Below are 14,671 nucleotides of genomic sequence, written 5' to 3'. Positions count from 1 at the left end.
ACTCATTGAGGATGTTTCTTTTACAGAGAGCAGGTGAACAGAGAGAGAGAGGATCAATTTATTAAGTGCTTTGCTTTATATTACAACGGTGCAGTCAGTACTTAGATCATAAGACAGAACATCAGCAGAGCAGGCTTTTGGGACCACAATGTCGGCACTAACCATGATGCCAATCCAAACTAATCTCATCTGTCTATATGGTCTGTATCCCTCCATTCCCTGCTAGTCCACATGCAGATTAAATGCCTCTTAAGTCCCTCTGGGAGTAGAGCTGCTGTCTTATAACTTCGGTGACTTAGGTTTGTTCCTGACCTCCAGGGCTGTCTGGACTCTGTATATATGTTCTCCTCGTGACCATGGGAGCTTCATCAGGGTGCTTCACACAGATTCACTGGTTAATTGCTTGTTGTAAATTACTTCTAGGGTGAAGATAAATGGTAGACACCAACAGGAGTTAATGAGAATGTAGGAAGAATGCAATTAGATCAATGTACGATTAATGTAAATGAAGTGCTTGGGTAGTCAGCCTCAGTGAGATGGGCCAAAGGGCATTTTCCATGCACTGTATGTTGTATAACTCCATGTTTCTAAAACCTTCAAGTAAAAAGTTGCCATCAGTTTCTCAGTGAATGAGACTTAAATGAGTTTTAAATGGAGCATTAGCTGGCCCATTCAATATTAGAACCACAAGTCCAATGTCCAATTTAACGTTTTCGACTCAGACATCTCACCTAACATGACTGATCCTGAATTGAATGAGTCTGGGGAAAGTGCACCAGTATGTCCCTTAATATTAAGGATGCCAGCAAGAAACTCTGGGAATGAGTGAAAGCAGTCCTTTATGGCAAGGCACAACAACTGCTCCCTGGAATAAGCCAAACTCACGACAACATTGGTGGCTAAGCACAATAGCGGTTGTAATAGTGGTACTGAGATAGATTTTATCATCAAAGGTAGCAATAAAAGACAAGATGTAGATTAGTTTAGTTGGCCCTATATTAGGTAGAGTATGTAGAATAATATGATGAAAATCAATTCAAAGTTCAATGTTCAAAGTAAATTTATTATCGAAGTACAAATATGTTGCCATATACAACTGATATTCATCTTCTTGCAAGTATACTCAATAAATCCATTGAATAATAATCGTAACCAAATCGGTAAAAAACTGCACTAACTTGGGCATTCAGCCATTGTGCAAATACAAAAAGAAATAATAAATAAATAAATAAATAAATACACAGATCAATAAATAAGTAAGCAATAAATATCAAGAAAATGGAATGAAAAGTATTTGAAAGTGAGTCCATTAGCTGTGGGAACAATTCAATGATAGGGCAAGTGAAGTTGAGTGAAATTTTCCCTTTTGGTTCAAGTGCCTGATGTTTAAGGGTGTTGCTGAACCTGGTGGTGTGAATCCTAAGTCTCCTGTACCTTCTTCCTGATGGCAGCAGTGAGAAGAGAGCATGTCCTGGCTAGTGGGGGTCCTTGATAATGGATGCTGCTTCCCCTACGACAGTGTTTCGTATAGATGCATGTATCATCAGTGATTCCCACCATCCAGGGCAATGGATAAAGCATGTTTAACTGGTTTACTCATTATTAAAATACGTAAAGGATAAGAATGTGTAGTGTTACTTTGAGACATTTTATCATTTTATGGCCGGACTGAAATCTTCCCTATGAATTTTAGTATAAAGTAAAGGCACTTGCAAAATTCTGAGGTGTTAAGACATCTGCAGAAAGACTAGATATGCTAAACGCGTCAGTCTTCAGGATCCGTGCACAAGCAAAGCCCATTTTACAATCAAATTAACTCTTGCCTGCCAGTGGAATTCCAATGTAGTACCTGAACAAAATCTACTGGCTCCCAGCCAGGTCCCTGCCCAGAAAGAGTTGCAAACTCACTTCATAGGGGAAAAAAGGTCCAGGATTGGCAGTGCTGATTTTGATAAGATGTTGCTTCTTGGACTAGGAATAACATTTTGGGAGTATACCAGTCAGACGCTACTTTCTGCTTTCACACTTAACTAGTGTTTATAAGAAAGCACAAAACACCCCCACAAAAGAAAACAGATCATAGTTTCAAGATCTCTTAACCACCACTAGTGACATAATAGACATAAGAGATTCCAGCAGATGCTAGAAATGTTGAGCAATAAACACAAAATCCTGGAGGAACTTGGCAGGTCAGGCAGCATCAATGGAGAGGAATAAACCTGATGAAAGGTCTCGGCCTAAAATATTGTCTGTTTATTTCCCTCCATAGATGCTGCCTAGCCTGTTGAGTTCTTCCAGCATTTTGTGTGTATCGCACTAGTGATATCATCATCTCTTCAGAGGAATTGTCTATCCACAACGCTGAGAGTTTAGCCTCCATCCTCTCCCATGCGGTAGCATGCCTCTGCCAGACTCAAATAACTTCTACTTTTTGCATATGTTACAAGACGATGAGGGGATGTTTCTCTTCTATGCAGCCTCACTGCAGAGCTTGGCACTGTGAAAGTGGTGTTCACCATTTTCAGGCTATCTATTTGTTATATGGACTGAAGAAATTTGCTGCCTGTAATCGTGCAACTAATAATTAATGATTTTCTATCTTATTTAATGGCTGTTCCAAAATAGAAATAACTATGAATTGAAAGGGGCCCTGAATATGACTGCACAGGTTAATAGGGTGGTCAAGGAGGCGTAAGGCATGTGTGCCTTTATTGGATGAGGTATTAAGTTCAAGAGTCAACAAGTTACATTGCAGCTTTATAAAATTCCAACTAGGCCGTATCTGGAGTATTGCATTCAAATCTGGTCACCCAATTATTGGAAGGTGCTGTACTGTTCTATGTTCTAAAATAGATTCAATTTTCATTTGTTCTGTATTCATGAAATAACACATTTCCCAAAAAAGAATCTTTGCAAATCAATATCTATATCCAGAGATGATCTACATAAATACCTGGCAAGCATTGAATCTCTTCCGCTTTTGTTGTAGTAGGGCAGGCATAGCCAGGACGACACATTGTGCAATTCTGCTGTCCATCAGTAGAGTAAGACCCAACAGCACAGGGTACAGGGACAGACTAAGATGAGAGAACACATATTTCTGTTGTTTTTAAGAGAATGGCAAGTTATGACAAAATAATTTTACATGCACATTCAACAAAGGTGGGGTATCTACCTACATTTTCTCCCTTGCAAAGGGGTTGAATTTGAGAACTCTGCTGTAGGTTTAAAGAGTGGATTGCAGCATTAACATGGACAGTGAATGACAGGACGGTGCTTCTATAAAATGGGAATGGGTATGGGTGAGGAAGAGTTTGACAGCATGACTTGAATGGAGGTTAGAGGGAGAGAGCAGCAGTTGTTGGATTAGCAAACTGTGAGAGGTTACAGGGGAAGGTTGTGAGGTAGGACATGGTCCCGAACAAAAGAGAACTTACTTGCTTTTCTTGAAATGGAGTGTTTTATGTCTGACATGGAACATTGGCTTAACAACTTATCAACTCCAACAACAAACCAGAAAGTTAGTCTGAAGTAGTAAGCATGGGTCTTGGCATTAGCGTTGGAATCTACAAAGGTACGGGGCTGCCAGCTGAAATGCAGATAGCACAGGCACTTCTAATCAGAATGGACAACCAAATAATTCTAGTATCAATGAATACAACCTGACAAGAGAAACAACAACATAGGGGATACCCTCTAAATATAACTATAGGATAGTTAAATGTCAGAGAGTCATTTTGCTGAGTATTTTATGCAGGGTAAATAAACCCAACTGTTAAGTAACATCAGACTGAGACTTGAGAAGATTATTAGTGACTTACGGATGTCTTTGGACAAGCATTCCCAGCAGGACATAGGATACATAAGGTAGATCCTTCAATGCTGTATGTACCAGCAGAACATTTTTTAGGGCGGATTCTAAAACAAAGGATATACAAGTAAGGAAAACTATTTGAGGGGGAAAGTAAACTCACTTTTTGGTGAGTTTTGTATCTTTTATATAGATGTGGGATGCTAAGTTGTCTATTAAGACTAAATTCATTAGAAAGTATAATGAAATATGACTTGTACCCCATCAATAAGAAATAGTTTAATCAATATAATACTGATGATCTTTTCTCACTGTGTCATGCCTGAAAAAAAGAGCAGGGAAAAATGGGACAAAAAAAGAAGCAAATCATAACATTAAAAAGAGTTTTATAGCACCATTCTTGTAGGAACTTGTATCGTAGAGTCATACAATGTTGAAGCACACCCTTTGGCCCATCGAGTCCACACACTCATCAAGTGTTAGTTATAATCCTAAAATACTTCAATTGTATTCTTCCCACTTTCCTAGGGTATGGTGAGATGGGTGAGTACAGGCAGTGGGCTTTATGAAAGTTTTGGGATGATAAAAACACTAATGTTTTAAACCCATGCTCTTATCGCTGTGCTTCCCTTTTTCTGGATGAGACCTCTCTCACATCCATTTTATTACAGTTATTAACACTGAATCAAACTCATTCATAATTGTGCTTTCGAATTTAACCTTACCCCTGACACCCTCCCCCACCTCCACATCTGGTTTGAAATCTGGAGGTCACATTACAGTTTCGAACATTCTTAATATTGTACAGCGTAAGGATTTATCTAATCTTCCTGCCACAATCGCAAGTTGGAAACAGTTTTTCACCTGATTATAATCCCCATAGTTGCTTACAGATGCAAAAATACGTACTGTGGGTTTTCACAGGCAAACCCTGCAGGACATGGTTGACATTCATTTATTCCTTCCTTCCCAAATGTAGTGTGACCTGGTGGACATGGAGCCTGGGTTTGAAGAGATGTCAGACAAATGAATTGACCTTCCAAGCTATAGAAGCCCAAGGTGCAGTTGTTAGGAGAGTCTCTACTGTTGGGACATTCCACTCCATCTGGACAACCCTGTTGCCTTGAAACAGCCTGAAAATGAGACCAATTTATTTGAATAATCAGACAAGATGTGAACATCATGAATCGGAAATTCCCTTGTTTGATCTTAAACTGATGAAAATTGAGGCAAATCATGGCGGCTGATAGCAATGTTTGTGAAGGAAAATACTGGCAATCAGTGTATAAGCTTCAAGAAGACTCAATTTTCTACAAGTGTGAGTATATATCAGTTTGAATCACAATTAGCCCACGAGTAGAGCAGTAATTCTTCAGCACAGTGTTGGGAAAAGCTTTGCAAATAGCTTCTAGCTCTATGACAGATTGGGCTGGCATATGACTAGATCCCCAGTCAGTGACAAACAATACTATTGAAATAGGGAAGTATAGGTGACAACTTTCTGATCATTTGTGCTCAAATGTGTGTTTTATTAATTTAAAATGTTTCAGATTGTATGTTTTTGTGTCTTAAATTATGTAAATAAGTTTGACTAATTATTGGCTTCTAAAACTTAGAATTTTTAAAGCTGAGAAGTTAATAAAATTTCTCTGAATACTTTGGATATAAAAAGTTAACAGATCCACGTTTCATGAGACTGTGAATATATAGTCAAACAATGTGTGGTCAAGTTTTAATTGGAGAGTGGAATTACTGGGAAATGACTGAAAAACAAGATTATTACATCATTGTGTTGACTAGTTTAATTACACCGAAACTAACATATAATCTGTTATTCTTCTGACTCCAAAAGAAACAAAAAGGTTATTTTGTATTCACTTCCTGTTCCTAAAATAATAATTCACCAAATCATATCATAGACCTTAGATCCCAGTTCACCACAAAAATCAAACCTTTGCAGAAACTTTTTTTATACTGTGTATTGTGCTTACAGTGCTTTGTTGTATGCCATAGTTTCCATTAAAGCAACACCAAGTTTGCATTAACACATAAAGCCAAATATCACTAGTGCTGTGACTACAAATGTTCCTTTTTCAAACATACAGAGCAAAATGCATTACTCTTGATGTTTCCTCATCCCGATCATAACTAATGGAATGAACCATAGCTTAATGAACTATGGCTTAATTTACCTCTACTCAAGATGCAAGGGTGAGGCAGCATTCCCATTTGGCTTTTATTAACAACTGAGCAAGTTCAGAGATACTTACACTCTACTAAACAATTGTAATTACAGAGCAGACATGCAAAATTCTGCTTTCTGAATGGACTAGCACAGCGGTAGATTTTACTTCCTCTAAGCATTTACCATATCACTATCATAGTTCAGCACACACCGGAGCATGGGCGTCCAACTTAATTCAATTATTACAACACCAGAGACTGTTTCCAATCAGTTCAGCTTTTATGACTTCATTTTGAACCATGTCACTCAGGAGAAAGCTACTCAAAGAAAGGTAAATACCAATTTAAGCCCACTGTTACATCTGAAGGTTCCTTTGCATTGGCCTTGTATGCACTATTTCTATCTCCGTTCAATAAATTTTTCAATCCACTATCTGTTCAGCATCACATCATATTTTATGATTGAAGCTTCACATTAGAATGTGGTACTGACCCTTTGTATCAGCCACTCACTGGCTTCCAGTCAAAAATCTAGTATAAGCCCAGTTTAACCTGTCATGTCATTAGTAGACCTTCTTATTTTTTTCTAGATGGGGAAAAGCCTTTTTGGTTGCAGCCAACCAGAATGCTCGGAGCTTCTCTGAAGACACAATGGTGTGGTGTGCAAAAATAAACAATATCACATACTGTGGATCAATTCCACTGACCACATTAATTGGTGACTTTCTGTGATCTGCCAGTAATCACTTACTCTGCATATGTTAAAATACATTCAAAAATTTAAGGAAGGAATACAAAACATCTTCCTAGCCAAGTGTTTCTCTTCCAAACATATCTCGTATTCCTTAAAAGAGCTAGCCTTTAGAGGAATTTGAGACAGCATTCCTAAAAAGGCAAGGTGAGGGAGAATTAAAATCCGAAGCCAAGTTACAGCATGCTATTTGTAAAAGTGTAGAGCTATGCGTGTAGAGCACACATTCTTACGTAAGTAGGCGATGCAGTGCACTGAGATACAAGATAGTGGATCCATGCCTTGGATATGTCAGGTGCAGGTATTTTTACATTAGTGTTTGAATGCAAAAGTTTAAGAACAAAGCTAAGAAACTGAAATGGAACTTACATGCTTTCTCCGGGTGCGAGTCACTAATACATTTAGTTCAAGCTGTTTTGCAGAATTTGAACATGAGTAATCCAATGGACATATGCTGCAGTCTGACCAGCCAATGCCAGAATAGGTGCCTAAGAACATCAATAAATATTTATGTGAGCTTCTGTTTCATGGTCCCCTTCTCCTCCAGAAGCACATCTCGTGTTTATATTTTGAGAAAGGTGATGAGATGATTCTGAGCTAGACTTTAGCATATTTTTTACTGATATCAATCAGTTTAAGCGTTATAAATCAGCTAACTGGATACAGTAGATGCTCAGCAGCTTTTAATTCCAGTTTTCTTTGCAGAATACAGCAAAACATGTGAACAAAGGAATAATCCATTAATCCAGGTGACTAATTGTACCTGAAGGACAGGGCTGGCAGTAGCCTTGACTCTGATGACTGTAAGTCCCTGCTGGACAGCTTTTTGGTCGCTTGCCTTCTTTACATTCCTGTCCGGGAGGGCATGTCAGACAGAATTCCCACCCACTTTCACTGTACTGACCCAAGGGACACATCTGGCAAGTAATAAATAAAACAATTTTCATTACAACAGAGCACAGAAATATTAACATGCATCAATTCAACAGCATTTACAATTAAATATTTTCCACTCAGAATTACAATCATTTGAGAAAACAAAATGACAGTTAAAGCGTTAAGGCCAATTTAATGTGAAATTCATGCGATGAATTGTAGAGAATGTTCAACTCAAGTCCTCATGATAAAATTCATTATCGCAACCATGTACACTAGGTTGCAAAAACCTAAAGTCTAAGCCAAGGGGCGGGATAAGCTGGAGCCACCATTGCCATATTTGTACCTTGGATATGAAAAATGTTGACAGAGACTAAAGATGGTTGTCTCCCATCTTTACTGCTTCCCAATAACTCATCACAATGAAAATCTGAGACAGAAATGGGAAGCATTCAAGGTAAAGCACTATTTTTTTCCTTGTCCATTCGTCCCTCCCCACTGATCTCACTCCTGGCACTTATCCTTGCAAACAGAAGAAAGTGCTTCTCCCTACACCTCCTCCTTCCCTACCATTCAGGGCCCCAAACAATCCCTCCAGGTGAGACGACACTTCACCTATGACTCTGTTGGGGGCATGTACTGTGTCCAGTGCTCCCAGTGTGGCCTCTCCTGTATAGCGGTGAGACCCGACGTAGATTGGGAGACCGCTTCGTCGAGCATCTACGCTCCATCCGTTAGAGCAAGGGGAATGAACCAGTGGCCACCCATTTTAATTCCACTTTCCATTCCAATATGTCCATCCATGGTTTCCTCCACTGTTGGGATAAGGCCACACTTAGGTTGGAGGAACAACACATTATGTTCCACTTGGGTAGCCTCCAACCTGATGGCATGAACATCAATTTCTCAAACTTCCAGTAATGCCTCCAACCCCCCCACACCTTCACCATTTCCCATTCCCTTGTCCCTCTCATGTTATCACCTTGCTTGCCCATCGCCTCCCTCTGGTGCACCAAACCACCCCCCTCCATTCTTCTGTGGCCTTCTGTCTCTTTCACCAATCAACTTCCTAGCTCTTTGTTTCATCCCTTCCCCTCCAAGTTGTTTCACCTATTGCCTGGTGTTTCCCTCTTCCCTCCCTCCACCTTTCAAACCTACTCCTCAGCTTTTTTTCTCCGGTCCTACCAAAGGTTCTCGGCCCAAAACGTCGACTGTACTTTTCCATAGATGCTGCCTGGCCTGCTGAGTGCCTCCAGCATTTTGCGTGTGTTGCTCGGGCAGCTTCTACAGATTTTCTCTTGTTTGTATTTTTTTTCCTCATTGTTCATTGCTTAAATTTTCAAAACCAGTAATTCTAGATGTGAACGTTATTTGTTAGTGAATATTTCTCATCACAAAGTCATTTGGGAAAAAGATGGCCTATAAAGAGGAAAAGACAGGGAGATTAATATTATTTTCCTCCTAAAAGCCTAGTAATCAACTTACCGAGCATCTCTCTGCCCCTGCAGAACTATAAAACCCTTCAGCACAGGGCTCAGGGGACCCATTTCTGTCTAGGCAATGGAATCCTGGAGGACAAACCTTGCAATTGGGCATTCCCAAGAGGTCTTGATAAGTGCCGGGTGAACAAGCTTGAGGTCCAGTGAATGGAGAAGGACACCGATATCCAATGGGGCACAATAAACAGTTTGTGCCATTGGTAATGGAGCCAACCTACCAAAGAATTATTGTGTCATGAGATATTTAGTGTCATACTGAATGTAATAAAATCAGGGTTATCAAAATTGATCTTTCTCCTCTAATACTCAGGGATTGTCAACATTCTGTATTTGATACCATGCAGTAGGTCAAAATTTTTCCTTCACATTCTACTTGTGATGTTATCGCATTTGCATACTGTACTTGCAAAGTTCAGTTCTAATGAAGTCAATAGGAACTTGTTTCCAAAGCTGACTGCAGCTGCCTTTGCATTGTGCATTTAGTACAAAATCTTGATAAACTATTGAATGAGCTTCCAATTCTCATCTTTTACTGTTTTCATTGAACAAAGTCAGGCAATTGCGATGTGACTATTTCTCATAGTGAGGAAACAGCAAGAAATTTTGACAACATTTAAAAAATTGCTGTTTATCTATGAAATAATAAAATTGTGAACAGAAGAAAATATAGAAAATTCTCTACAGAAAATTTATTTTTTTCCTTTACTTTTAGATTAAACTTTACTTTGCAGCAATTAGATTGTGGGCCAGCTGTTTCAGGGATATGGAAACTGAGAGTGTTAATTTAAGTTACATCAATATTGTGATGAAATTCTATAGCTTACCTGACACTGAACTGGGTTCGAGAAAGGATCTGAACAGGCTGCTCCAAGAGGGCATGGGGAACACTGACTGGATCCTTCAGTGGAATACTACAAATAAAATGTAAATTCTAATGATTTAAATACAGTAATTGCATTAATTGAACGTTAAACGTAGAACAAAAGAAAATAGGAGCAGAAGTAGGTCATTCAGCCCCTTAAGTCTGCCCATCATTCATTGGCTGATCTGCCCCAGGCCTCGTCTCTACTCTGTGCAGTTCACATAGCCCTAAATTCCCTAAACTTCCAAAACTACCTGCTTCCTCCTTAAATATCCCGGCATGGCCTTGTCTCCACAAATGTCCGTGGCAAAGAATTCCAGAGATCACTGCCCACTAAAAGTCCTGTTCCTACGCACCTCAGTTTTAAATGTCCATCCCTTAAGATTCTCCCACTAGTCTAGTAGAAACATTTTTAAATATATCTTCTTATGCCCCACATTAATCCTGCATGTTTCAATAACAACCCACATTCTTCTAAACTCTAAAGATTAGAGATATAATTTCTTTAGTTGTTTGTGATTAGACAATCCACAGATTGCTCAATACTCCAGGTGTGGCCTCACCAACACCCTGAAGTAACATTGCATTGTCCAAAGTAATAAAGCAGTTATATTGAGAAGGATGAGGACACACAGATCATGTAGTTTATTCATTTTTCACTACTCAATTCACAATGTGGGTACCATTGTTGATATTATCTCATAAAAGTAAAATAATTGCCACAGTCAGAACAGACTGCCCTGTTAAGATAATTTAGGCAAGATAATTTTTTTACTAAGGATATTTCAATCAGGGGAGACTTTCAGCGAAGGACTCCTCAGTCAGGAAGCATCACCTGATGGGGTCACAGTCAATGGACTTTCCGTTGAGGGAAGCTCAGTCAGCAAATATTTCTGCTGAGGATATATCATTCTAGGTAAACATTCCCACAAGGGTATTGTAGTCAGGGTAAATTTGCCATTGTGTATTCCCTAGTCAGGAAACTTGTAGATGAGAACATTTCAGTCAGAAAAGAATATCATGGACAGTTTTCATATTGAAGATCATTTTAATTGTTGACATACGTCATCTTAAAGCAAAATATATATTTATGCTTCATCTTTGATGGAAATATGTAATTTTGTAATAGAAACTTTACCTGTCCATGACTACATGGGATGGGCTGTTGACTTCTTTCTGGACACCTAAAACCAGCAGGACATTTGGTGCAGGTCTGAGAACCTATCGACTTTGTGTAGGAACCAGCAGGACACTAAAATAGAACATTACATCTGTGAGAATATTACAGTTATGTTTAATGAACATTATTTCATTATTTCCAGATTAAAGTAATAGCACTGGTTTGAATTTTTACTTCAGAAAATTCCACCAATATTTTAGTGAGGGTCATTTGTGCATTCATGACAGATTCAAATCAAAGAGACAGTGGTAGCACTGGTCGGCATGAAGATTATCAATTGAACCATCAGTCCAGATATAGATGTAATACCTTGATTGACTATTTATCAATAACTATGTTACATTCATTTGAGTACAGCAAAGTATTGTTTTGTTTAATCGCAACACCTTGTATTTTTTATCTTCAAGATATTAAAATGCGTCATTACTAACTCTGAGCTGCATATGGAGATTGTACAGCCATGTTATTTTAATGCACTTAATGGGCTTCGGTACTGAATTGGGCTTGAGAGATGTTTAATAGGTCTCAGAGGTTGATTTGTTTAATGCGCATTTTTATTTGAAATGTTATGTTAGCCTAAGATGCTTTAGGTACCTGAGGTGATGTGTTAGTTTGAACTGTGGCATTGTTGTAAAATTGTCAGAAACAAATTTTAAGGTGTATTTGTTAGGGAGGAGAGAAATGTCTTACAATTCTCAGACCCTGGAAAGATTCAAGAATGTGAACTGCAAGAATGTGCAATTTCCCCAACATTGTGGTGACACTCATATAAGCTTGAAACAGTTGAAGTCAGGAATCGGAGCGGTTTGCACGTTTCTGTTTACATCAATGTACTGTGGTGGGGGTAGTTGAGAGCTTCAAGTTCCTAGGTATGAACATGGCCTTGTAGAACCACGTAGTCGGCATGCCAAAGAAAGTGAGTCAGTGCCTCTACTTCCTCAGGAGGTTAAACAAATGTGTCATGTTCTTGTTGACCCTCACTGTTTTTTATAGATGCACAACAGAAAGCATTCTATACAGATGCACCATGGCTTGGTATTGCAACTGCTCTGCCCAGGACTGCAGGAAACGGCAAGAGTTGCGGACACAGCTCAGCACATTATGAAAATCAGCCTCCCTTCCATGTACTCTTCCTGCACTTCTCTCTGCACAGCATAATCAAAGACCCCTCCAAAGCTGGACATTCTCTCACCTCACCCCTCCCATTGAGCAGAAGATACAAAAGCCTGAAGCACATAGCACCAGGTTCAAAGACTGCTTCTATCCTGCTGTTATAAGACTGTTGTATGGATCGCTTGTATGCTAAAGTGGATTCTTAACCTGACAGTTTACCACATCATAGCCTTGCATAGTATTGTTCACCCGCACAATGCTTTCTCTGTAACTGTAACACCATATTCTGCATTTCCTTTTGTATTACCTTGAGGTACTGATGATGGTGTAATAGTCTGTGTGGATGATATGCAAACAAATCTTTCCACTGTACACGTGACAGTAAAAAAACAATTACCTGAGTCTTCACTCAGATACTAGGGTCTCTCTTCCCCAGCACATGGAGCTGAACTGAATATTAATCCTAGACACCAGTTTAGTAGTGGGTGATAGTTTAAAGTGTAGTCCAGAGAGGATCTGGCTTAAACCCCAACCCATTAATCCTTAGGGCAGAGATGCATCAACGGTACCAAGGGCCATATGTGGTCTTCAAGCCTTGATAACCGATCCCACATAGCCATTTCTCATCCATGTCTTTTTTGTGAATAATTATCTGAGCTTGCAGGTTTGGGCAGAGCTATATTTGGCGTTTTTAGTTCATTGATGGATTAATCTTAAATTGGAACAGCAAAATAGGTTAGTATTAGCAGCTGGAGATACAGTAGAAGTAAATTAATGGCAACGCAAATTTAAACTCTACATTTATATCATGATGTTCCAATATATATGTCCAAACAGCTCATGTGGATATCCCTGTCTTATATAGATAACACAAAATAATCTGATAACTCACCATCTTCTATATGTCACTAGAGGCTAAATAATATATTGATCATATAAAAGAAAAATAACACTATCAGAAAGTATTTGTTATTCTATTCTCTTAAGTCCTTCAAACATATAGTTTATGTTATAATTTTGTAAATACTATTCCTGTACATTTTTGAAAAACAGATATTAACGAGTGAAGGGAACTTAAAGTAGACTTTTGCTTTACAGCACATAGACAATTAAATGTACCTCATGTTGTTAACTCCTTCTCTCATGTTCCTATTACTGCAATATGCGGAATATATATTTTTCCTCATCTTCCAGATACCTCAATGAAACTGCCCTGTTCCTATTTTTTTCACATGCTCAATTTCGGAAGAGGGATACTAGCATAATTAGCCGTGCCTTTTTATTTCTCATTCCTAATTGCCTTTGGGAGGTTGTCAAAGAACCATCATCTTGAAAGCAATGAAAATAACTCTGTTAGGAAATGAGCTCCATGACCTTTCACCCTGTGATGATGGAAGAACCCCAGAGCATATCCAAAGCCGAACCGTCTATAACTAGTAGAGGGATCTGCTGGTTGAGTTGCCCCACGTGTTCTCATGTTGCAGGTGATGAAAGTTAACAACCTTGTGTCACCAGCAAGAAGACATAGAATGGTTAAGTTTTGTAAACTTGCTCTATTTTTGGTAGCTTCATTGCAGAGACCAATAACCCCGTGCAACTTGACTTGAAATCTTGATACATATTCCCCAAAGTATTCCAGCCCCTGGTACGAGCCATGTATCTGGAATAAATCAGAACATTAAGACTACACCTGTCAGCTTTTGTGCTAGAAGGGAAAATGTGCTGCGTGAATGATGGCTAGCACATGAATTTTCAAGGGGAATAAATCTGACAGGTGATGAAAGCAAAAAAAAAACAAAAATATTTTTGATGTGAAAGAAATAATACAGGTACACAGGGAGAACTTAATGCTAACATTCCAGACCAGACCTCTGTGCTCTAGTAAACTAAAATACTAACACCCAATTAAGTTTATGAGCAACTCTATAAACTGAACAGCTTACGGCAGAAAATGCAATAGAAGCACACCCTTTGGCCCAACTAGTCCATGCCAACTTGCGAGTCCCAGTTGCCTGTGTTCAGGCCATAACACTCCAAACCCCTCTTCTCCATGTACTATCCAAATACTCACTGGAATACAGGCTTCTGATCCAGAATCTTCTGAGTAGAGCCCAGGCTCACAAGGTTTGGGAGGGAGAATCTTTTCAGCACAACTATTTCCTGCAATATTAAACATATATTTTTTTCTGAGATATAATTCAGGGTATAGTATAAAAACATTGCATTAACACATTTGTCCATATTGTGTTTGCTACCACTTTGAGCTTCAAGGGCGAAGGTATCTGCAAATAAATGATGTATTTGAACAAGTGAACTTAGGATTTTTATTTTCAGAAAAAAGGATTCTTAAAGTTTTTCTGAATAAAACATTACATTCAATGAAATTATGGGATGG

At 38.8% G+C, this 14,671-nt stretch overlaps 1 protein-coding gene across 6 annotated transcripts in view; it reads right to left on the bottom strand.

Moving 5' to 3' along the window:
• Positions 1-14,671, bottom strand: part of LOC140716828 (uncharacterized) — a 394,334-nt gene that overhangs the window by 342,979 nt on the left and 36,684 nt on the right. For all 6 annotated transcript variants that reach the window (XR_012096375.1, XM_073029773.1, XM_073029775.1 and 3 more), the window contains exons 14-22: positions 14,348-14,436; positions 11,122-11,235; positions 9,946-10,032; positions 9,108-9,335; positions 7,510-7,663; positions 7,116-7,234; positions 4,721-4,944; positions 3,822-3,918; positions 2,954-3,077 (exon numbers count right to left, since the gene is read on the bottom strand). Coding sequence is in view for 5 of the 6 variants with exons in the window: in XM_073029773.1 (XP_072885874.1) it covers positions 2,954-3,077; positions 3,822-3,918; positions 4,721-4,944; positions 7,116-7,234; positions 7,510-7,663; positions 9,108-9,335; positions 9,946-10,032; positions 11,122-11,235; positions 14,348-14,436 (1,236 nt within the window). In the remaining variant the exon portion in view is untranslated. The remainder of the gene's footprint in view (positions 1-2,953; positions 3,078-3,821; positions 3,919-4,720; positions 4,945-7,115; positions 7,235-7,509; positions 7,664-9,107; positions 9,336-9,945; positions 10,033-11,121; positions 11,236-14,347; positions 14,437-14,671) is intronic.

Source organism: Hemitrygon akajei, chromosome 26 (genome assembly GCF_048418815.1).
Source record: "Hemitrygon akajei chromosome 26, sHemAka1.3, whole genome shotgun sequence".
In the NCBI taxonomy this organism is placed as follows: domain Eukaryota; kingdom Metazoa; phylum Chordata; class Chondrichthyes; order Myliobatiformes; family Dasyatidae; genus Hemitrygon; species Hemitrygon akajei.
This window is presented reverse-complemented; position numbering and strand designations above follow the sequence as displayed.